This window comes from Globicephala melas, chromosome 11 (assembly GCF_963455315.2).
Source record: "Globicephala melas chromosome 11, mGloMel1.2, whole genome shotgun sequence".
Taxonomy (NCBI): Eukaryota; Metazoa; Chordata; class Mammalia; order Artiodactyla; family Delphinidae; genus Globicephala; species Globicephala melas.
In genome coordinates this window covers 42,998,861-43,021,479 of record NC_083324.2, presented here as the reverse complement: position 1 = coordinate 43,021,479, position 22,619 = coordinate 42,998,861, and the positions used below count along the sequence as shown (strand labels likewise).

Sequence of the window (22,619 nt, the reverse complement as noted above, 5' to 3'; positions counted from 1 at the left end):
AGGTGAAGGTCGGGACCAAGGATGACCTTGTCTCCCAACCCCCTATCTCTACTCCCATCCCCCACCCGTTTCATCCCCAGAGTATACTTTCCAGGCGATCTGGGGGTGAGGGGTAGGAAGGGGGCAGAGGAGGGAACGTTTGATGGGATTATAGTAAACTGCCTCGGGCTCGGTGGCGGTTAGGGCGTGTAGGAAGCCTGGGCTCTGCCACCGCCGGGTGGCCTGACGGACGCTCCGCGCTGCTCCGGGCCTCAGTGTACCGATCTGTAAACGGGGGCCGCGAGCAGAGGTGGGGATCTTCCCGACCTGCTCGGCCTGCCGGGAGTGTCAGAGACTCCCGGAACGCATGCGGGAGAGGGCCCGGGGTAGGGCGGCGAAGGGGCGCGGGAGAGGCTGGGGGCCGAGAGCGCCCGCGACGCTGGCGCGGGGTCAGAGTCCACAGGGAGGCCCGCGGCCGCTAAGTTGGCTCGGGCCGGGAGGTGCGGTGCCTCCGGGGCAGGGGGGGGCGGTGCCACGGGGCGGGGCTGGGCGGGGCGGCGGGCGGGAGGCCCGGCGTGCGTCAGCGCCGTGAGCCCCGGAGTTTTCCACTGACGAGGAGGGCGGAGCTGCGGGCGGGGCCGGGCGCAGCCAGTCTCCCGCCGCCGCCGCCGCTGCCGGACGCGCAGAGCGAGGGGCTGCTGGGCCGACGGCTGCCCACCGAGCTAGCGAGCGAGCGAGCGAGCGCGGGGTCGCAGCGCAGGGGGCGTTCCCGGCCAGGACGTGGGTCGCGGCGTTGCCCTTGGCGAGCGTCCGGATCGCAGGTCAGCACCGTGGGCTCCGGGCCGGGCGACGGGACCTTGAGGAGGGGGTGTCCCGCACGGGACGCGCTGCTTCCCGAACCCTGCCGTTTGCCCCCCGCCACTTTGAGCGGGTGCCAGGGCGGGAACAGCCCGGCCCCGGACGGCGCGCCACGGCCGGAGTCCGGGTCGGGAAACCGGGAGGCGACAGTCTCAGGTTGTCCGCTCCCCCTCCCCGCCCCGCCGCCGGGACCCCAAGAGGTCCCGGCGCCCCGAGCGCGGGGCGGGTGGCTGCCCCGTGGTTGCGCGCTGGCGGCGGGCTGGCCACGGGCGCGCGTCCGCGGGTGAGTTCCCTTTTGACCCAGTTGCCTGAGAACTTTTCAGAAGTTCCTCGCGTGGCCGGAGCAGGTGACATTTGTCGCCTTCCTCCTCGGGCTCCCCCCGGGGGCGGGTGCCGGGGCTGCGGCGAGTGCCCGGCGTCAGTCAGGGAGGGAGTGGAGGGGTGAGAGTGGAGTGAGACTCCGTGAGTCACGGACCCCGGGAGGGAGGGAGGAGGAGGGATTGTGTCGTACGCTCACCTGTTTGTCAGTCACCGTCACACGCAGAGGCCACCGCTGTGAGTCATGGGTGCAGCTACACCGGCCACCCGCGGGCACATGTAGGCTTCCCCCACGCACGGCTCCCTCCCCAGCACGTACTTCCTACAGGTCCTCAGTTTCCCCTCCCGGGGGCCCTTACACCGGCACGGCACTGTTGAGATGCCCACACTACAGCAGCCGTCACACACTTAGTCACTCCTGCTCCCTGGCACAGTCACACACAGCCCACACTCCTGACACAAGGGGGTCCCTCCCGGGCTCCACTGCCCACTCGACACCTCCACTCAGATGTCTCACAGTCCTCTAGAGCGGAACTCATAGCTTACCCCCAAATCCTCATCATCACTGCCTTCTTTGGTCCCCACCTCCAGAGGTCACCGGGTTCCCTTCCCCTTTCTCCTAAGCCTTTGGCCTGTCATCTCTCATCTAGCTCTGGCAGCTTGGTCCAACCGGCCACGCCCCCTTCTGTCCCTTGCTGAGCCATCTTTTTAAAATGCAAATCTGGTATTGTCACTCCCTACTTCAACCCTTCTGTGGCTTCCTGTGCCCTCAGGCTAAAGCCTGCCCTGTCAGCCCTGGCTCCCTGGCTCCTGAAGCCCCCTCCCAGGCCGTCTCTTCCCCCTCATCTCTCTGCCTCTTCCTCTTCAAGTCCCTCCCGCTTCCTGTGCTCCCCTCTCTCTCTGGAGCTTTTCCTACATCCCATCCTTCACTCCAAGAGATCTGTCTTCACCCCCAGCTGTACCCCTCCCACCCTCCATCCTACCACCCAGCACGGTTTGTAACTCATTATACTCCTCCCCACTAAACTCAAAACTTCAAAGGGGCAGCACTGGTCTGTGTCTTGCTCCCTGTATGCCCAGGTGTGTGACACAGTGCTTGGCATGTCTTAGGCGCTCCATAAATATTTGTTGAAGGAATGAATGAATGAGAGTGAAGGGGGCCTTGCTTAGGTGGAAGAAGCAGTCTCTGTCAGGTGCAGTTTCCTTTCTGCAGGAGCAATTGCCCCATGTAGCCAGCAAACGTTTGGCACCTCCCCAGTGCCAGGCCCTGGAGGCCAAGGCTGAGGAACTGTCCCCTCCCCCGGGGATCACTTTTGGAGGGATGGGTGGGGGAGGGGTGTGCCAAGGCTCCCTGCCTGCCCTCTCTGGGCTGCCTTGGCTGCCTTTCTAGCCAGTCCCCATGGGGGCCTGAGGTGCTCAGAGGTGCTCTCTCCTTCTGCCAGTAAGTAGTTCCTGAGGATCCGAGGTCATCTGACCCCAGGTACTGGGGGGAGCTGGCCTGGCCTGGCCAAGGCCTGGGGCTCTGAGGTTAAAGGACATTCTTCAAATTCCTGAAGGAGGGTGGAGGCAGCTGAAGGTTCCCCCTTCTCAATACCAGCTCTCACTGGGGGCCAGGGCATTGGGACAGCTGTGGTCGAAGAGGAGTTGGTGTGACTTTTCAGAGGCCTGGGGATTCCTGCCCCCAAACAGCCTTTGTTTGCCTGGTATCCAGGGTGAGGTGGCCTTCCCTTGGCTCACATGGTGTGGCCTGAGTGTGTAGATAGTTGTGGCTAGTAGGGTGGGGAGGCACCCCTCCTCCTCCTGGGCTGTCAGCTTCTGTGGGTGGTGACGGCAGGACGGCCTGATTCTCAGGGCCCAGGCAGATCCCGGAAGAAGCCTGGTTCTCTTCGATTCAGGGCCTGTCTCCGGGGCTCCTTGGGGGTGTGGTATTTCTGTCTGAGCAGGCTCCTGGGAATTGCTTTTCCTTCCTCCAGGACCCTCGGAGGGGGCTGTGCTCACCCTGGGAACCGTGCCACGGTCAGGATCTTGATTCCTGGGTAGCTGCTGAGGGCCCCTCCCCCACCCTCTGACTCACTGTCTGACACTTTTCTTGGACTCTTTCACTATCTTTCATTCCTTTTCTGACTTGGCCTCTCCTGTCTCTGGCTGAGTCTTTTTGTCTCATCTGCCTCTGCCTCTCTCAGCCTCTGGATCCCTAGGTCGGGCGGCGGAGCACAAGAGCCAGGGGCTCTTCCTCCTCCCCAGTGTCAGGGAGGAGATGATTTCCCATTTCCAGGTCTGCAGATTTTGCTGGGTGCTCATCATTAGAACCTGCACCACGGGCTGTAGCTTTCCTGTGTCCCCGTTTCCCTGTCTGCAGCCTTGGAGTTTATAACCCCCTCACCTTAAGCTCCCAGTCTGTAGACATCCCTGAGGCAGAGCCAGGGTGTCTGGCTTGAACCTGCTTCCTTAACACTCCTTCTATTTGTTTACTCTTGGGGAACCTCCTGAGATGCCTGTGTTGGCACCTGCCTGCAGCCTGAGCTTCCTTTTCCTGCTCTCAGAGCTACCCCCTTCTGGGTGCTATTCTTGCTCAAACCCTCAGGCACAGGTTGGGGGATGGGCACGTCCTCCCCTCCAACTAACTGTGACAGGAGCAGGAGGAGGGCACACTGTGCCTAAATTGTTTCTCTGTGTATACCTGATCTGCAGCGTCAGCTGCCTACCTCTGATGGTCCTCAGGAGGCTTCTCTGTGCCAGACTCTATTCCAGGCACAGGCACAGTGCCGATCAGGCCGAGAGGCCTTCAGCCTGGCATGAGGGAGATGAGCAGTGAGGCCATTGCAGGAAGGGGCCGTAAGGGCTGCGATGGGGGAATCCCAGAGCCCGCGGGAGCCCAGAGAGTCATGTAGTGGGGAGGAGTGAGGGTTTCAGGGAGGCCTTCTTGGAGATGACTTCTAAAGGGGAGTGAGGCTGGGTTCCAGCTTGTGCAAAGGCCAGGAGGTGAGCAGGTCATGGCCATTTGGGCAACTGCAAGTTCAGCTGGAGTATAAAGTGAGGGGGCTGGGGAGAGTCTTGCATGATGAATCTGGAGGGGAGGCAGCAGCCAGGCCTTTATCAGCCTCTTTGTGGACTTGTGGAATTGTGGACTTGATCCTAAGGGCTCCCCTTAGGGAATGATTTTCTGCATGGGGGTGGCAGTAGATAAACACGCGGTTTAATAAGATCACTCTAGCTGTAGGGTAAAGAGTGGCTGCGGGCAGAGGGCAGAAACAGAGGCAGGGGACATGGGTAGTAGCAGTGGAACAGAGACATAGGGGTAACAGACTTACAGAATTGAAGGTGACATACGTAAAATGCACAAAGTATATGAATCTTATGTGTACAGTGAGATGTTTTAGACACTCATGGAACCACCACCCAGATCAACATAGAATATTTCTAGACACCCCTCACCCCCGCCCCCCGCCCCCCCACCCCGGGAAAATTCCCTCATGACTGTCCCCAGTGCATGCCCTTCCCACTTGCTGGATAACCACGATTCTGAACTGTATCATCACTGATTGGGTTTATCATCACTGATTGGGTTTGCCTTTTCTTGAACTTCATTCACATGTAATCTTGTGTCTGGCTTCCGTCACTCAACATGATATCAGTGAGATCCATCTGTATTGTGTGTATCCAGGAGCTCTTTCTTTTTTTCTCAGTGTAGAATGACACATTCACCAAGCATTTACCACTGTTCTAAGAACCTGGCATGTAATGATTCACATAAACTTCCCATCCCTGTGAGGTTGTAAGACAAAGAATTGAAGACACAGAGAAGTTAAGGAACTTGCCCAGGGTCACCCAGCCAACTGATAGCCAAGACAGGGTTCGAATGTAAGCAGTCTGGTTCTGGAGCCAAGGTTTTCTTAACACTATGCTGGGTGGCTTCCGTGATACCTACCAAGTCTGTGCCTGGCCTTGTGTGGCTTAAATGAGCTAATGTGTACTTCCAGGACTGGGTGACTGGATGTGGATGGAGGGAGACAGGAAGGAGTTGAGGATGACTGCAGGTTTCTGGCTTGAGTAAGTGGGTGGGTGGCAGTGCTGTTACTAAGATAGGGAACACAGGAAGAGGAACAGATGGCATGGGGGGTGGGGAACAGAGACAAGGGGTTCGATTTGGGGCCTGCAGAATTTTGTTTCTAAGGGATGGCCAGGCAGAGAGACCAAGTGAGCCTTTGGTTCGGGGGAATCTCAGGCTTAGGTGTGTGATTAGGACAGCATTCAGCACCCTGTAGACAGCATCTGGAGTTTGGGAAAGGTTGGGGTCTCCCAACAGGATTGTGGTGGGGACAAGATGCGTGGGTTGTGGTTTGTCCTTGTGTGTTTCTGTGTCTGGGTGCCTCTGTGCTGTCTGCTTGTGTAAATGTGTGTGTATGCCTGCCTCTCGGCCATGAGTTCCCGCATCTCCTGTGAGAGCCTTCAGGTCAGCTGAGAGCTGGGTTGTGTTTGTTTGTGGTTTGACCCTGGGGGGTGGGGGCTGGTGCCAAGCCTGAGAAACTGTTTGCTGAGAAGCCCCCGGAAACACCTGTGCGTCCTCCTTCCCTGGGACCGTTGTTGTTGGAGGGTTGGCAAGTCGGGGAGCTTCTCTTGCTGCTCATGTGCCTGTGGGGAGAGGCTGTCCCTGGGATGAATTTCATCTAGCAAGTTGGTTGACGGCATACTGCCTGGGTCTGGGATCCACAGACTTTGTGGAAGGCTAGGCAAACGGGGATACGGGTGTTTAGAAAGGACACCTGAGTAGGGGAGATCGCCAGCCTTCTGGTTGGTTTTTCCTGTTCACACTCATTTCCTGTGATGGCAGTGGGGGAGGGGCTCCCCAGCACTGGGGCCTCTGCATCGTTTCCCCTTCCTCCTGGTGAGAGGCACAGAGAGACAAGGTAGCTGGGCTCAGCCCTAAGGGCCGAGTCCTTTGGGGATTCCCAAGCAGTGGAAGGGGTTGTTATTTGCTGCAGCATTTAAGGGAAGGAGCCCCAAGTGCCCCCCACTCAGTTGAGGCCAGCCAAGCTGTGGGAATCTCTGGTTGCACTCCTGTGGAGGGCTGAGACCCTTAAAGGGGAGACACAGCGAGCAGTGTATCCTGGGGTGCTCCAAGTCACCCAGCTACGGACGGGAGAGCGTCGTCTTGGCCGGTCAGTTTTACTAGAAGAGGGTTTTTTTTTTTTTAAGGGGAGAAAAGAATTTCCCTAGGAAGTTATTTCAAACAAACAGGGTTAGATATTGGAGTGGAAGGCAAGATGAAGGTGAATTTTGAAGATCAAATAGGAGATGCTAAAGAGACACAGAGCCCAGGTGGCTCTGGCCCCAGTCAGGCCTGGAGACCGGGGACTTCTCTTGTGGGCGGGGGTTTCTAAGGGAGAGTCCGAGCAGCTCCATCACAGGGAAGTTGGACGCTGGAAATCGGGGCTGGTGTCAAAGCCACGCTGTTCCCTGAGTCCTGGTCAGCCTGACCGCTAACGAGGGCCCGTGGCTGGGGTGTGCGGGTGGCGTGTCTGTGGGTGTGCTAGGGGCAGGAGGAGGAGGAGGAAGAGCCACTGTACGAGGGCCGTGCAGGCTGTCGGCGTGCGCCCAGCCTCACACACACAAAGGCACACAGATGCAGCTGTGTGAATCACCCAGCCAGTGAGTCAGCCCCAGGATTCCTGCCGGGGAATGAGCGTGGCCAGGCTGAGGTCTGTCGGTCCATCTGTCGGTCTGGCGTGTGCGTGCATGTAGGTGGGTTACAGGAGGTAGAGGGGAAGGTGCCCGGTGCTGTCCCAGGAGGGCTTTGGGGCAGAGGTGGCGGGAGTCTGTAAGGGCCAAGACGAGGGTTTGGATCTCAGTGCTCCGTCTGGTGCAAAGAAGCCAACTAGAGATGTGGCCCTGGCACGTAGGGCTCCTTGGGGAGGGCCTGGGTTGCCTTGGAGGGTGGGTGGGAGAGGTGATGACCAGGGCTGGGTGCCCACCTCCGCCCTCAGGCCTGCCATCTAGAGCTTTCCCCTTCCTGTTCCAGGCTGTCTGTGCCCAGACCCCAGAGTACCCCTCACCACCATGACTGGGCTGCTGAAGAGGAAGTTCGACCAGCTGGATGAGGACTCCTCCTCACTCTGCTCGTCCTCCTCCTCTTTGTCCTCCTCGGGCCGCCACTCTCCCTCCTGCTCCCCGAGCTCTTCGGCCTCCCCGTCTTGGGACTCGGATGAGGAAGGCCCCTGGGATCAGATGCCCTTGCCTGACCGCAACTTCTGTGGCCCCCGAAGTTTCACCCGTGAGTCCCTTCACCCTGGGAACGCATTACACCCCTCTTTCCTTCCTGAAGATGAAATTGGGGGGCCCTGATGAAGTCGTTCTGGCCTCTGGAGGTCGTGTCCCCATGGCTTTAGCTTCCCTACTTGACTCCCCACCTCATCCACTTCCTGTCCTACAGGGGTCACTCGGGAATGCCCCCTGTCCAGAGGCACTTGGGTCCAGCTGCATTCACCTTTAACCTTGGGACTCTCCAGCTTATAAGTCATCATGTTCAGGGCAGGGCTCCTCAGTGGCCCTGGGGCCTTCCCGCCCAGCTCTGTCCCTCAGTTCCTGTTTTGTTTCTCCAGCTGGCTCCCTATCCTCTACCAGCTGAACTGCCCGAGTCCCACACCCCACGCTTCTGTGCTGAGGGGCCTGTCAGGCCGGTCCCTCGCCTAGCAAAACGCTGTTTGGCTTTGCCTGAACGCAGTGAAAAGGTTTTTTCCCAGTTACTTTTTCAAGCTTGCGTAAGTCTGATTCCAAACTGACAAAGATGGCCCTAGAGCAGTGTTTCTCAACCTTATTTTTCATTATTGCACCCCAAACCCCAAGGAGCCCACTGAGACATTTTCTCCCTGATCCTCCCCACCATGATGTCTTAATACCACAGATATGTCTATTTATGTACTATATGCATATCTGTACATTATACATGAGAAAGTATAATTTTTACCAGATAGAATCTAACAGTACATTAACTGACTAAACTACTATGGGTTTACTTTGGAAATACAAGGGTGGTTTAATACTATAAAATCTAATCAATATAGTTTACCAAATGACTATGTCAGAGGAGGAAAAATATAAGAGCCGCTGTAGATACTGAAAGAATATTTGATAACATGTAATATTCCTTCCAGATAAGACCCTCTGTATGATAAGAATAAGTAAATTCTACCTTAAATGATAAAAAAATATATGTCTCAACCTAAAACCTGGCATTACAATTAATGAGGAAATACTGGAAGCAGTCCCACTTAGTCAGGAACAAGATGAGGACACTGTCTATCACCACTGTTAGTTGACATTATTCAGGAAGTGCTAGACAATTCAGTTAGCAAAGAGAATGAGAAATATACTGGATTGGGACAGGCAAAATTGCCATGATTTGCAGGTGTTCGACTACATGATAAATTCAAGAATATGTATACAGAAAACCTATTAGAAGGGAATTCCCTCAGGTAGCTGGGTACAAAATTAATATATTAAGTTTAAATATATGGAATTGCTAAGATTTGATTATTTCATGGTAACTTCTTATGGTTCAACCTAATAAAAATGAATTGTATACCAATATATATATTGAATATGCCAATACATAGCTTACTAATCAACATACTTAATAACTTATAAAGGGTAGACCTTTCTAAGCTTGTTGCAAAATACAGAAGCTATAAAGGAAGAGCTCAATATACTTTTGATTATATAAACCTTAGAAATTATTTCGTAAAAGCCCACAAGTAAAAATAAAGGACTAGCAGAAACTGACACAACATTGTAAAGCAACTATACTCCAATAAAGATGTTAAAAAAAAGGACTAAAATATTTGCACAGATAGGTTAGATGATTAATGTCTAATATTGAGTATATATAAAAAGCTCCTACAAATAAATTTTTTAAGAACTATAGAGGGACTTCCCTGGTGGCCTAGTGGTTAAGACTCCGTGCTTCCACTGCAGGGGGCATGGGTTCCATCCCTGGTCAGGTAACTAAGATCCCGCATGCCGCATGGCACTCACCGCCCCCCCACTGAAAAAAAAAAAAAAAAAAGAACTATAGAAAACTGTGCAGGGGAACTGTAAATGGCTACTAAAGATGGGAAAGATATTTACTGCTCTCATTTGGACTGGTAAATAACAATGAGCCAGTGTTGACATAGGGTGATGTTGCATTTTACCAGCTCCAGTCTCCGCCAGGCCGGCTCCTAGGCTCAGATCCATGTCTTTTTTGGGGTATGAGGGGTGTGAGGAGAGAGGGTTCAGCATCACCTCCTGGGGGTTAGGCCCTGCCTCACAGAGAACTAATGCCCGCCCCTCCCCTGCCTGCCTTCCAGCCCTGTCCATCCTGAAGCGGGCCCCCCGGAAGCGCCCAGGCCGGGTAGCCTTCGATGGCATCACTGTCTTCTACTTCCCTCGGTGCCAGGGCTTCACCAGTGTGCCCAGCCGCGGCGGCTGCACCCTGGGTATGGCCTCCCGCCACAGTGCCTACCGCCGCTTCTCCCTGGCCGAGTTTACGCAGGAGCAAGCCCGGGCACGGCAAGAGAAGCTGCGCCTACGCTTGAAGGAGGAGAAGCTGGAGGCGCTGAGATGGAAGGTGGGGAGACCCTCTGCATGGCCCTCGCCCTAGGAGTTGCTCTGAAGTCCTAGCCTTGGGGGGACAGGTGTCAGGGTGGATGCCGATTTGCTTGTTGTGTTTGTGGGAGGCCTGTGGGGCTGTGATTGGCCTGATCAGGGTTTGCTGCCAAATTATCTGCAGGCAGATGGGTATAGAAGGTCTCCTGTTTGCTGCAGGGCTGGGGACGTGGTGCCTGAATATGCCTGACCTCACTGGGAAGGGGGAGTGGATGGGACACCGGGGGTCGGTGTATCTGTCTGGGGGAGGGGGTTTGTCCACGGACTGGGGAATAACATGAATACGAAACCTGTTTGCAAACGCCCTAAGGGTATTTTCTTGGCTGTTCCATTCACTATGGCATCCACAGTGCCCAGCCCAGAGAGAGTAAGCACGTGGCAGGGGGGTATTTATCAAGTGACCGATGCTGCCAGAAACTGCATCCGTGTCTGCCTCTCACGTCTCTCCTCTCTTCTCTGGACACAGCTTTCGGAGGCCGGGATACCCAAGACGGAGGCCAGCCTGCCGCTTACAGTGGACACCATAGATGATGCCTCTGTGGAGGAGGATTTGGCAGTGGCCGTGGCAGGTGGCCAGTTGGAGGAAATGACCTTCCTCCAGCCCTACCCAGCCCGGAAGCGGCGGGCTCTGCTGCGGGCCTCGGGCGTGCGGAGGATCGATCGTGAGGAGAAGCGAGAGCTGCAGGCCCTGCGCCAGTCCCGGGAGGACTGTGGCTGTCGCTGTGACAGGGTCTGTGACCCTGAGACCTGCAGCTGTAGCCTGGCGGGCATCAAGTGCCAGGTACGGGAGCCAGGCGGGGCTGGGAAGGCGAGCCTGAGTCAGGGCCTTCTCCGGGCTCCGCCGGATCCTCACCTGCACCTCTGCTTTCTTTGCAGATGGACCACACAGCGTTCCCCTGTGGTTGCTGCAGAGAGGGCTGTGAGAACCCTAAGGGCCGTGTGGAATTTAATCAGGCGCGAGTTCAGACCCATTTCATTCACACGCTCACCCGCCTGCAGCTGGAGCAGGGGGCCGAGAGCCTTGGGGAGCTGGAGGCCCCGGCCCAGGGTGCCGCATTCAGCCCCAGCGAGCAGGTCCTGGCCCCCACGTTCCCCCTGGCCAAGCCCCCCGTGAGCAGCGAGCTGGGAGACAACAGCTGCAGCAGCGACATGACCGATTCGTCCACAGCATCAAGCAGCAGCGAGGCACCCAGTGGCTCTGCCCACCCGGCCCTGCCCGGCCCCGGCTTCCAGCCCGGAGTGGACGATGACAGCCTGGCTCGGATCCTGAGCTTCAGTGACTCTGACCTGGGTGGAGAGGGGGAGGAGGAGGAGGAAGGGGGTGTGGGCAGCCTGGACAACCTCAGCTGCTTCCACCCAGCTGATATCTTTGGTACCGGTGACCCCACTGGCCTGGCCAGCTGGACCCACAGCTATTCCAGCTCCAGCCTCGCGTCAGGCATCCTGGATGAAAACGCCAACCTGGATGCCAGCTGCCTCCTCAATAGTGGCCTTGAAAGCTTGGGGGAAGGCAGCCTCCCCGGCCCCCCGGTGCCAGCCATCACGGATGCCGGCCAGAGCAGCTCAGTGGACCTGAGCTTGTCCTCCTGTGACTCCTTCAAGCTGCTCCAGGCCCTGCCAGACTACAGTCTGGGGCCCCACTACACCTCCCAAAAGGTGTCTGATAGCCTGGACAACCTCGAGGCAGCCCACTTCGCCCTGCCTGCCTTTTCTCCCCCTGGGGACGCCAGCACGTGCTTCCTGGAGTCCATCATGGGCTTGTCTGAGCCAGCCGCCGAGGCCCTGGCTCCCTTCATGGACGGCCAGTTGTTTGAGGACACTGCCCCAGCATCGCTGGTGGAGCCTGTGTCTGTGTGAGGGTTAGGGTGCCTTTTCCCGGCCCCAAGAGCCCTGTTGCTGCTTCGTTGTAATTGGGGGCTCCCTGAGGTCTGCCTGTATGTAACGGTCTCCCATTGGCTGGCTCCCATGTGGGCACTCCTAATTTTCATGCAACACTCTGGATTTATTTATTTATTTTTGTAACCTTCTGTGCTGAAGCGGGACGGGGGGGGGCACTTCCCCTTTCAGCCGCCTGGTCCCCCATATGCCCACACCCTCTCTTCCACTTCCATGGCCGTGCCAGGAGCAGGAAGAAATGTGGCTCCCCTGGAGCTTTGCAGACTCCTTTTCGGTCTTGTATGATGTTCCTAAGCCCAAAGACAGCCACACAGGGCTGAAATCAGCCACTTCTTAAGGCTTCTTCTGCCACCCTGAGCCCTAGACTCATGGGTGGCTGAATCCTCTGGACTGTGAAGACTATAATTTATTTCCATAATTTATTTGGAGACTAGGTGGCTGGCAGGCAATGCTAGGGTTGGGGTGGGGCACAGACCCCTGCGAGTCCCTTTGCCTTTTAGTCCTGCAGCCCTGCCCTTGCCGGGGCTTTGCTGTAGACCAGGCATGGATTTGAGCCCTCTGTCTAATGTGGCAGCTGCCCTGCTCCGGCTGGCTGAGCAAGCCGGAGCTGGCCTGGGACAGCATCTGGGCAGGGGGAGGGGCTGGGCTGACCAACCGTGACCAAAACCCTCTTCTGCCCCACGCAGCCCCCTCTCCTTCCTGTCCTCTGCCCCATCTTCCCCCTCCCCAAAGGCTGCAGCTTTTATTCCAAGCCCATCAATGTAGGAGGGGGAAGCAGGAGGCCCAGAGAGGGCAAGGGGCTGCCCCAGGGCCTGTAGCACGCCCCTGACCACTCAGGGCTTTCCAGGCACGCACTCCAGCCTGGTCCACCTGCCTGTACCCTAAGGCCAGTTGGCCAGGGGCGAGGGGTGGCTCCTTATGGCTTTCATGCCCTTTGTTTGCAGATGTTGAATTTCGCATCATAGTTTCTATATTGTCCCTGAGTATTAGAATTGTAATTTATTCATTTTTCTGTGTCTGTGCCAAGAAGCCCAGGCTCTGGGCCTGCCCTCTTGCCTAGGAGGCCTTGCCAGCCTGCGAGCTTGTGGGAACACCTTGTACCTGAGCTTACAGGTACCAATAAAGAGGCTCTATTTTTCAGTGTGGTCTGTGTTTGTGGATCTGGGAGCACATTTGTGGGACCAGGAGCACAGGTACACCCTCAGGTGGCAGGGAGGAGGGAGGGGGAGGGGGAGGCAGGCCCTGCTGGGCAGTATGGACATTGAGGCTGTGTTGGGGATAGAAGTGGGGGACACTGGGCCTCTTTCCATGCCAGCCAGTCAACTCAGAGACAGGAAGCCAGTGAGAAGAGGCTGGCCGGGCCGATGGAGCAGTTTTCCCCTTGGATGAAGCCATCTCCAGTGGTCACCTGGATGGTGGTGGGGAGCAGCAGGGCAGTCTTCTGGGACAGAGCTGTCTGTGTGGGATGGGTGTGGGCTTACTTCTTCCCACTCACCCGTACTGAGCTGGGGCCTGGCCTCGAGGGTGAAGCGGGCAGTGGGATATGGCTGGTGCAGGCCTTATGTGGGACTGAGTGGCTGAGGTCCTTGGGGACCTGAGCACCAGAAGCTGCAGAACCTCATCCATCTGCACCAGCCAGACCTGTCTGACCTGTCCCTGGCAGCTTGGGCCAAAGGCCAGAAGAGCAGGCTGCACCCTGCCCCAGGAGGCCCCAGTCTGGGGGCCTGAGGAGCAAGGTTGACCTCCCCTCTAGGAATAATAATGATTTATACAAATGCTAGGAGGGGTCACCAAAAAGACCTGACTTGGGTCTCCCTTTTCTTGCTCTAATTCTCTGCCTATGCTGGGAACGCCTTATTTCCTCTCTATGGCTTACTGGTTAAGAGCACAGACCCAGAGTCCCAGGGTTTGAATCCCAGCTCTTATACTAACTAGTGAGGTGACTTATGCAAATTACTTCCCCTCTCTGTGCCTGGGTGTCCCCCGTATTGTCCAAATAATAACACTGCTTACCTCACAAGCTTGCTCAGTTATACGCACCCAGTGCTCAGAGGAGTGCCTGGAACATGTAAGCCTCGGGTGCGTGTCTGACTTCCCATTCTGTTTTCATGTGTCTGCTCTATTTCTGTATGTTTTATCCTCTTTTTTTGCCAGTTCTGTCACCCTTTAGGTATCTATCGCTTGCCTCAGGATATGTGTAGACATAGTCACGTGGTCATGTCGTCAGTGGAGTGGCCGTTAGAGAACTCATGGCTTGGAGTCCGGGCTATGGTGGGGCCACCTGTCCCTGGTACCAGCTTAGGCAGGGACAGCCAGGTCTTAGGCATCTCAGGGTGGAGTATTCTGGTGCATCAAGTTGTCTCGTGGCCCCTCTCACTGATCCCTGGGAGCCCTATTGTAGAGATTGCTCCAGCACGCATGATCCAAAACCTGGGTCTCTCCAAGGGTCCTGAGGCTCTGCTCTGGCCAGCCTGGGGGTCTGGGTGGCAGCCCCCGACAGCTCCAATACTCTGGCTGGAAGCCCCTGCAGGCTCCTATCCCGTGGCCACAGCCCATGGCTGGACTGAGCCTACCCACTCCCCATCTAGGGCCCCAGGGTCACTTGGGTTTTTTTCTCAACATAATCCACCCCAAGAAACTAGGTTGTAAAGCAGGTCATAATAAAGGCAGCTGGCTTCCCATAGGAAGGATGGTGGTAACCTGGGGAAAACATTCCAGATCACTGACTCATACCAAAAGGCCATGCACAAGATCAGCAATATGTTATAAAGACAAGGCTCGCAGCCATCAGGGATGACTTAGGCTGTTCTAGAAGGGACCTTTACCCGTTCACTGTTCCCAAACCTTAGTCACTGGACAACTTATCTTGAAAACTCTGCCATATCTGCATTCTACTCATACTAAGTATTTTACTTTATATCAATTATATCAATATGCTTAAAAGTTAGAACCATTCTACGTAACAGCACCCGCAAATTCATGAGTTTGTTGTACTATTTTTTCTATAAGGATGATACTTAAACACATAGTTATTAAACTTTCAAATGTTTGCTGTGTATCATTAGCAGGCATTTGTACCATGATTTGGGAACACAGAGATCTAGTCTAATTTCCTGCCACAGATGGGGACACATACCCAGAGGGGAAGGTCACACAGGGAGATTCTAGGCCTCCTGACTCCCAGTTCAGAGTTCCTTCCCCTGAGGTCAGACTGGCCCATTACTGCCATCCTGCAAAACAGGAAGAGAGGTATTGGGAGCACACCAAAGGTGACCTCTGTCACCCTCTTGCCAGTTACAATTAACACTATTCATCTACACAGGGACCCCTGCTTTTGTCCCTGTGTTAAAAGGGTTCCTCGAGGATGAATTAGTTGGTCACTGTCTTTTACTAAAGATGAAGTAGGAGCTAGTTTTACTTGGGATGTATTTTCCTGCCAGAGGCAAGAGTAATCAGGGTTTGTCTCAAACTGCTAAGGACCAGCAGACGCTGGCTGAAGACTTGGGGAGGGGGAGGCAGAATGCATGGACAGAGTGGGCCTGTTTGGGCCCCTGCCAGGGAGGACGCAGCGGGCAGCTTGGCAGAGAGGAGCAGTTGCTTCTTTAATCCAGGATTCTGGGGACCAGACAGGAGAAGAGAGGCTTGTACGGGCAAACATAAAAATATTAAAATAGCTGTAGGGTGTTTTTTAAGCCACCTCTTTGCTCCCCTTTGGCCTCTGAGAGTCTGGGATAAAAGCGGAGCGCATTAGAAGTTGCCCAGTGAGCTCAGTGGAAGCTAAGCTGGTTGATAACTTTCTTCCCCAGAGCAAAATTGCTTCTTGTGCCTTAAAAACATAAAGCTTTGGGACGTCCCTTAGACCAGATTAGGCATGATTCAAATAAACCACACACAATATAGAAATGGGAAGAATATGTCATTTTCTGACTCTCTTCTCCACTGACCCACTTCCCACCCCCTCCATGAAACTTCTGTAGGTTGATAGTTTCCACCCACCCTGGCTCCCACTGACCACAGCTAGGGCCTCAGAGACCCTTGGGCCTTTTCCAAAATTTCTTCTCTGATTCTGGGGTAGTTGGGGTGCTCCTTGAGGACCTGGGACCGAGAGAGAAAGGGTGTGAAGCACCAGGCAGGGCTCCCCGCCACTGCAGCAAGCCCCCCACCACTGTCGGGGGCTTACATCGTGGCAGACTTCGATGGCCTCCACGAATCTCTTGTCCTTCAAGTAGTTGAAAGCGAGTTTGAAGCCTATCCAGGAGCAGGGAGAATGCAGACAATGGGTGGCAGTCCGACGACCTGAGAACCCCTCCGGTTCCCACAACAGCCAGAACATAGGCCTTGTGTTGCGGGGTGAGTTTGTTGGTCCTCCGGCCCAGCACCCACGCACGCCTGCCTGGCTGCCTTACCGCTGGCAGGGTTGGCATGATGGCTGTACTTCCAGGCCAGCTCATAGTTGGTGGCTGCGTCCTTGTACGACTGTTCTCTCTCCATGATGAAGCCCATGTACTCGTAGGCCTTGCAGCAGGACTGAAGGGAAAGCCACATCCCATCCCAGTTGGGGCAAGGGATGGGCGGTGGGTGCATTCACCCAAACCACTCAGGGACTCCAGCAGCACCGCCCACCTTGGCGAGGGGTGAACTGTGTACCCTCTTCTCAGCTGTGCCCACTCTGACAGGACGCCTTCCTCCGCAGCCCTCCTGCCCTGACCTGCAAATGCCCCTCCCGGCCCCACCAAACCCTCCCTGCACGCTGCCCCTCGACCTCATGAACCCTTCCCATCTCTCCTCCCCATTCCACGTTCCCCCCTCCTAGACACTGTGCGCCTCCTCTTGCCTTGCTCCGTGTTCCCATCCTGCTCTGTGGTCCACAGGAACCCTCTTGTACCGCCTCTTCTCATCTCCTTCCTACCCCCGCATCTCTGCCCCCAAAGCCCATGTGCCCCTCCCCCGACCCCGCCCCGACAGCCGTGCGCGCCTTGCCTTGTTGTACTGCATGCAGCGCCGCAGCAGCTCCGAGGCCAGGTCGAACTTGCCGCCCTGGCAGTAGATGTCGGCCAGCAGGAGCCAGCTCTTCTCCAGGTCCTCGGCCTCGGCCAGCGTCCATGGGGCCTTGGCCAGACGCTTCAGCTGCGTGCGTGCTTTGGGGACCTGCTTCAGCAGCGAGTAGGCCTGTGCCATGGCCAGCAGGGCGGGAATGCTGTCCTTCTGTGAGGGTGGGAAGCAGGTGTTGCCTCGCCCCGCCATCGGCATCCCCCCACCGCCTGTCCACCCAGTGGGCAGCTGGTGCACCTCGGCCTGGGCCATCTCAGTGAAGGTGCCCAGCGCCGCCTCCACGTTAGCCTTCTCCCTGGTGGCCAGAAGGCACAGGCTCTGCAGCAGCCGCAGCTGGGTCTGGCCCCAGGCCGAGTGTGGGTAGAACTCCCGCAGCAGCTTCTCAGCAGTGCGCACGCCGTGCTGCTCCAACTCCTTCCTGTCAGTGGAGCCGTGGGCATCGGATGCCAAGCCAGAGGGCAGAGGGCACTGGCCTGACAGCCTGGCCCTCACCTGGCCTTGACCCAGAGGCCGCGGGCTCTCTCTGCCTTCCCCCAGGTCCCACCCCTGCCCTTGCCGGCCAGCCGGGCCCTCACTTGCTCTCAGTCACCAGGTTCTCGAAAGCCTCTCCACCCACGATCTCATTGTCTGGGTTCAGACAGATTTGCACCATGTAGTAGATGGCGCTCTGGCCCCAAGTGCTGTCCTTGCGCGCTTTGTTTAGGAACTTCAGGGCTTCGTTGGGTTGCCCTATGTGCCTACAGTGGAGGAGAGAAACACCAAGAATCAGACAGGGAAACTGAGGCCCGAGGAGTACAGGGACACACAGGGGTCACTCTGTGAATCTGCACAATGCAGGGGCAGGATCGCTGGTCTCCCTGCTTCCTGATCTGGAAGCTGAATTTCTGCTTCCCTAGCAAACGCCAGCATGTCCGTTAGGGACAACCTCCTGCACATAACTGCCAACACACCCACCCCAACCCACCAGCAGTAGATGCCTCTGCAGTAGTTGAACCCTGGTTCTAAAGGCACCCGGCTGGACACCTTCTTGGCCAATTCAAAGAAGGCAGGGGCGTCCTCAAGTTTGCCACTTCTTCGTAGCAGATCGATTAGTTTGTTCAACACAGGAAAATTGTCTAAAACAAGAGAGCAGAAACCTTCAGGCTGTGATAACCAATAGCTGAATCAGGCAGGGAGAGGCAGGGAGGACCAGGAAACACTACCCGTCTGGGCTGAGCAGGGGCAACCCAGTGGCTCCAGTGTCTCCACTGAGACACAATAAAGTAGGTACTCTTATTGTTCCCATTTACAGATGAGGAGACTGAGACACAAAGAAGTTAAGTAATCTGCCAAAGGTTACAAAGCTGGTAAACAGAGGACCAGGATTCAGACCTAGACAGTCTGGCTCCAGGACCCGAACTCCTAATAGCTGTGATTGCTGGGTGACTCTGGTGTGGGCCTGGCTGGGGCTCTACCCTGAGCCTCGTGTCTGGCCCCTTCCCCAGCAAGAAGCAGTGGTTTTATGTTGCAGTGAGTGGGAATGGAGCTACACGTCAGGGGAGAATTTCTAGCTACCTCTAGGTGGCTGTGACCTCAAAAGGGGACTTATGTTGAGCCCCAGTGTCTGTGATTTGGGGATAGACAGGCTGTCTTGGGTCCAGTGCCAAGCACTGCCCTGCCTGAGACCAGGAACTGGCCCCTTGGACTCGGGAAGGGCCAGCACGTTCCACTGGGCCTTTATCAGTTTCCTGCCTCTCTGGGAACAATCAGAGAGGAGGGGGCTTCCTCTGCCCAGTCAGGAAGGAGGGGAGAGGGCCCACCCTTCTGGGGGGAGAGCAGCCCTCGCTTGGTGGGAACCGACACAGGCAGTCTCAGTGGGTAGGCTCGATGCAGGCAGTTACCTGGCGCTTTCTCCAGGACTTGGTGGTAGAGGTTGATGGCAGCTTCGTATTTCTGTTTTCTAAACATCAGGTCAGCCATCATCTATCAGAAAACACGCGATGCTGGGACAGCAGCTTGCATGGGCATGGCGGGGAGGCTGTCGTGGGAACGGGGTGGGTAAGGAGGGAAGGTAGGAGAGGATTTCCGAGGTAGCCTCTCTGGGCTCTGGGAGAAGCTGCCACGGGAGAAGCCGAGAAGGCGGGGCAGCCTGGGGTGGGGGAGCGGGGGGCAAGGATGGAAGTAGGAAGGAAAGGCTGGAGGTAGACATGCGAGGAGCTAGGCCCTCCACCCCCATCTGAGAACTACCAGCTCCAGGCAGCGAGGTGGAATGGGGGCTCCCCACCTCTGCTGGGGCGGCCCTGAAGGTGGTCTGGGTGACAGGGTGGAGAGCGGCAGGACTGGGGATGGCTCTTCCCACACACTTCCCGAAGCCCCAGGAACCTGTCCCACCCCTGCCTTCAACAGTTGGGTGTGGTTTCCCCCGGAGTGAATCAGCCTCACCACCTCCCCTCAGATTGGCCCGGGAGGTCGCTGCTGCCCCCTGCTGCCAGCCTGCCCCTCCCATCCAAAGGGCAGCGGGTCCAGTGCTGAGTCCTGCTGCCCGACAGCCCCTCAGGGCCGGGTCAGCCGGGCACCTGGGGTTACGGGGTTAGGAAACAGCCCGCATGCGGTCGCAGGGACCCTGGGGAAGGCAGGGAAGAGGGCCTGGAGCCTCTTACCACGGAGGCTGTCTCATGGTTCTTCTCGGTCTGCAGGAGGATGGCGCAGTGCTGCTCGCACAAGTCCAGGTGGCCCTGCAGCAGGTAGAGCCGTGCCAGTTCCGGCACCACCTGGACAAGACCAGATACAATAACTAACCAGTGCACATCATGGGAAAGCTCAGGGACCGATGCCTCGTTCTCTCACACCCAAGTTCTATCAGCTCTTCCTTCAAAATATGTCTCTGATCCCCTGGGATGGTGTCTCTGGCTTTCCGCTTCTCCCACCCAATACTCTAGTCACACCGTGCCTTTTACTAACTAACCGCTGAGAGTTGGGGCCTGGTTTACTCATACTCATCCTTCAGCTTCAGCTCCAACCTCATCTCCTCTGGGAAGCCCTCTGTGCCCCAGACACCAGGACAGGTACCCCTCTTCTGAGCTCCCGCGGAGTACTGAGCCCCATGCGGGTATCACATGGTATGAGAACTGCATGTGTACTTGTCTGTACCCCATGCCTGAGGGCAGTCTATGGGCAGAGACCGTGTCTTGCCCCACTGCATCTCCAGGGCCTAGCTCAGTACCTGGCTTGCACATATTGGGAATCTGTTAAATGAGAGCATATTAAATAAATGAATGGGTCTGTCACTAGGCTCTTCATCTACCCTCCGCCTGTGAACTCCAGCCACCATTCCCTATCTGAAGCCACACCTCTCACAAGACTTTAAACCTCCTTGGAAGCTTAGCCTGGGCTTCATGCCCAAAGAGCCCCCAGCAGCCACACTCTCATTGTCTCTCCATCTGCAAGGGGGACCGGAAAAGGGCAGACTTGCAGCACCTTTCAGCAATACCTCCCCTGCTCCACCCTCCACAAGTGGCTGTCCAAAGCGAGTCTTCCAGGGGACTTCCCTGGTGGTCCAGTGGTTAAGGCTCCGTGCTCCCAAAGCAGGGAGCCCGGGTTCAATCCCTGGTCAGGGAACTAGATCCCGCATGCATGCCGCAACTAAGAACCCGCATGTGGCAACTAAGACCTGGTGCAGCCAAATAAAATAAATAAATATTAACAAACAAACAAACAAAAAAAACAAAGCGAGGCTTCCAGTCTTGCTCCGAGGGCTGTGGTGGGTGAGGGCCCTGGGGTCAGCTGGAGCAGGCCCCCCCGGCACCAGGGGTCTGTGCCCCTTGCAGGGAGGCACAGAGAAGGAACTGGCCTCCGTCCCTAGTCAGGGAGCTCTGCGAGGCTTCGCGGCCCAAGAGAAGGAAGAGGGTCTCGCTCTTGAGGACCCACCTTATTTCAATCCCCACCTTATTGTCAATGGGTGAGTAGGAGAGGGCATCTTTGTAAGACTGCACTGCCTTGGCATACTCCTTCTCTGACAGGTAGTACTCCCCAAAGTGGATGCAGATGGAGGCTGCCAGTTGCTTCTGGGAGGGGATCATTTCTGGTTGCTCCAGGGGAACACGCTTCAGGATCCGAGACTGGAGGTCCATGGCCTTGGGAAAGCAGTAAACTCTGCATCAGAAACCCAGAGCCTGATGTGCCAGATCTCAGGCCAATTCACAGCAAATCCCCAAGCTCTCAACTCAGGGCCAGCTGTCTTAGTAAGGGCATCTCAAGTGCCCTTGAGCAAATCTGGGTCGCTCTGGACAGGCAGGGCCACTGGCTGAGTACCCAGGAGGTGAACTGGCACTGCCTCTGGGGCAGGAGCAGAAGCAAAGGCACTCAAACAAAACACTATTGTACTTGACTTGTTTACCTGTTTCCATAACACCTTGGTACTCACTGTGTCTAATTTGCTTCAGCTGTCCTACAGGCTAGGACAAGCACACCGTAGGTATTCAATGCAGGCTGTGTTTTGATGGGTGCATTTGTTCTGAATACTGCCCTGCTGGGAACTTGAGGCGGCCCCCACAAATGTCCATGACATACAGTGATCAAGTGAGTTAACCAGAGAGCATTGGGGCAAGAGGAAATGAGGATGCCAGGGTTAAGTTTCGGGAAGTGGGCACAGATCAGCCCCGGGTTCCCTAAGGGCCAGACTGAGGAATGGAAATCCAGAGGGGAACAAGGGGATAAGTCACCTCAAGCAGTCCGAGATGTTCTACAACCACAGAATACACCCCAGGGGCAAGTGCCAGGCCATACCCTCGGGTAGAAAGAGTGAAGGAGTGGGAAGAATGGCCAGGAGTCTCCCAGCAGGAGACTTTGGGCTGGGACAAGCCAAACCTGGTTCAAATCTCAGCTCTACCACTTACTAGCAGTATGACTTTGGGTACATTTCTTAACCTCTTTGAGTCTTATCTGTTAAATAGGAATGTCACAGTGCTTAGCTCAAAGGGCTACTGTGAGAATTAAATAAGAAAGCAAAAAGCCTAGTACAGAACTCAGCACAGAGCATTCAATGCATGGGAGCCTGCTGGCATTATCTATTATTATCACCACAAGCATCCTTGAGGACAAAGGCACTGTCTTATGCCCTGCATTCTCCAGCCCAGCCCAGGCGGGCTTAGAGCACTTCCATGCACAATCAATAAGAGAGCAAGGCTGGGGGGATAAATGCAAGGTGGAGGTCGGAGGTGTAACCTAGATCCTCTTTTGAGGACCAGGCCTGGAGCCTTCCAGACCTGCGGTCCTATCCTATCTTCAGCTCCCATCAGGAAATGGCAGATAAAGAGCTTGAGTCTACTTGTCAATTACCTTGTTCAAGGTGTCCATCACATCTTCTTTCTTATGGCTCTTGTAAACCTTTGCCAGCAAAAGCAAGCACTTGACATCATTCATCAAGGATGGGATGTCTTTGACTGCAAAATGGAAACTCAAAGTAGTGTTTTCTGGCCCCTGGGAAGCGGGGCATGGGGGAGGATGGAGGCTGGGTTCAGAGCCCCAACCAGTGCCCGTCCCCTGCCCCATTCTGCAGGAGAAGAGGGTGCGGGCCGGGGGCAGTCTGTCTGCTCGAAGGTTAGGGGAGTGAGGATGCTGACTCACCAAAGTCATGATCCAGTGCCTGCTTCAAAACTTTTTCTGCTTTGTTGAACTTCTTTAACTTCAGGAGCAGTTCAGCCAGATCGTGGCACAGAAAGTCCTGTCCGCTAATCTTCTGGGCAGCCTCATAATAATTAATCGCCTTAGTGCACACAGGAAATATTGGCAACAAGTCTGGTTTTACTCGCGAGCACCTCACACCGTGTGCACACCGCCCCACTCCCCGCCGCAGCCACCGCGCCTGTGTGCCCCTCCAGATCACAGAAGCCTCA

General features: G+C 55.9%; 2 protein-coding genes across 8 annotated transcripts in view; one reads left to right on the top strand and one right to left on the bottom strand.

Moving 5' to 3' along the window:
* Positions 1–651: 651 nt before the first annotated feature.
* On the top strand, positions 652–12,834 carry CSRNP1 (cysteine and serine rich nuclear protein 1). 3 transcript variants are annotated; one of them, XM_030846170.2, is made up of 5 exons: positions 652–800; positions 7,175–7,426; positions 9,501–9,760; positions 10,265–10,579; positions 10,675–12,834. In XM_030846170.2, the coding sequence occupies exons 2-5, from the start codon at positions 7,213–7,215 to the stop codon at positions 11,653–11,655; spliced, it is 1,770 nt and encodes a 589-aa protein (XP_030702030.1). In that variant the 5' UTR covers positions 652–800; positions 7,175–7,212; the 3' UTR covers positions 11,656–12,834. The 3 variants fall into 3 exon arrangements, with proteins under 3 accessions (XP_030702030.1, XP_060163923.1, XP_060163922.1); XM_060307940.2 differs by lacking the exon at positions 652–800 and adding an exon at positions 5,282–6,854; XM_060307939.2 differs by lacking the exon at positions 652–800 and adding an exon at positions 5,323–5,386.
* TTC21A (tetratricopeptide repeat domain 21A) overlaps positions 10,980–22,619 on the bottom strand; it is a 34,226-nt gene continuing 22,586 nt past the window's right edge. The window contains exons 18-31 of one of the 5 annotated variants that reach the window (XR_009565830.1): positions 22,351–22,489; positions 22,063–22,166; positions 20,670–20,858; positions 19,386–19,496; positions 18,627–18,708; positions 17,711–17,861; positions 17,322–17,483; positions 16,984–17,164; positions 16,675–16,899; positions 16,101–16,221; positions 15,875–15,942; positions 15,691–15,789; positions 14,831–14,924; positions 10,980–11,085 (exon numbers count right to left, since the gene is read on the bottom strand). Coding sequence is in view for 3 of the 5 variants with exons in the window: in XM_060307938.1 (XP_060163921.1) it covers positions 15,712–15,789; positions 15,875–15,942; positions 16,101–16,221; positions 16,675–16,899; positions 16,984–17,164; positions 17,322–17,483; positions 17,711–17,861; positions 18,627–18,708; positions 19,386–19,496; positions 20,670–20,858; positions 22,063–22,166; positions 22,351–22,489 (1,611 nt within the window). In the remaining 2 variants the exon portion in view is untranslated. Of the gene's footprint in view, positions 11,086–14,555; positions 14,925–15,322; positions 15,790–15,874; positions 15,943–16,100; positions 16,222–16,674; positions 16,900–16,983; positions 17,165–17,321; positions 17,484–17,710; positions 17,862–18,626; positions 18,709–19,385; positions 19,497–20,669; positions 20,859–22,062; positions 22,167–22,350; positions 22,490–22,619 lie in introns of those variants that run through there. The other 4 variants (XR_009565831.1, XM_060307938.1, XM_030846166.2 and 1 more) reach the window with 4 other exon arrangements.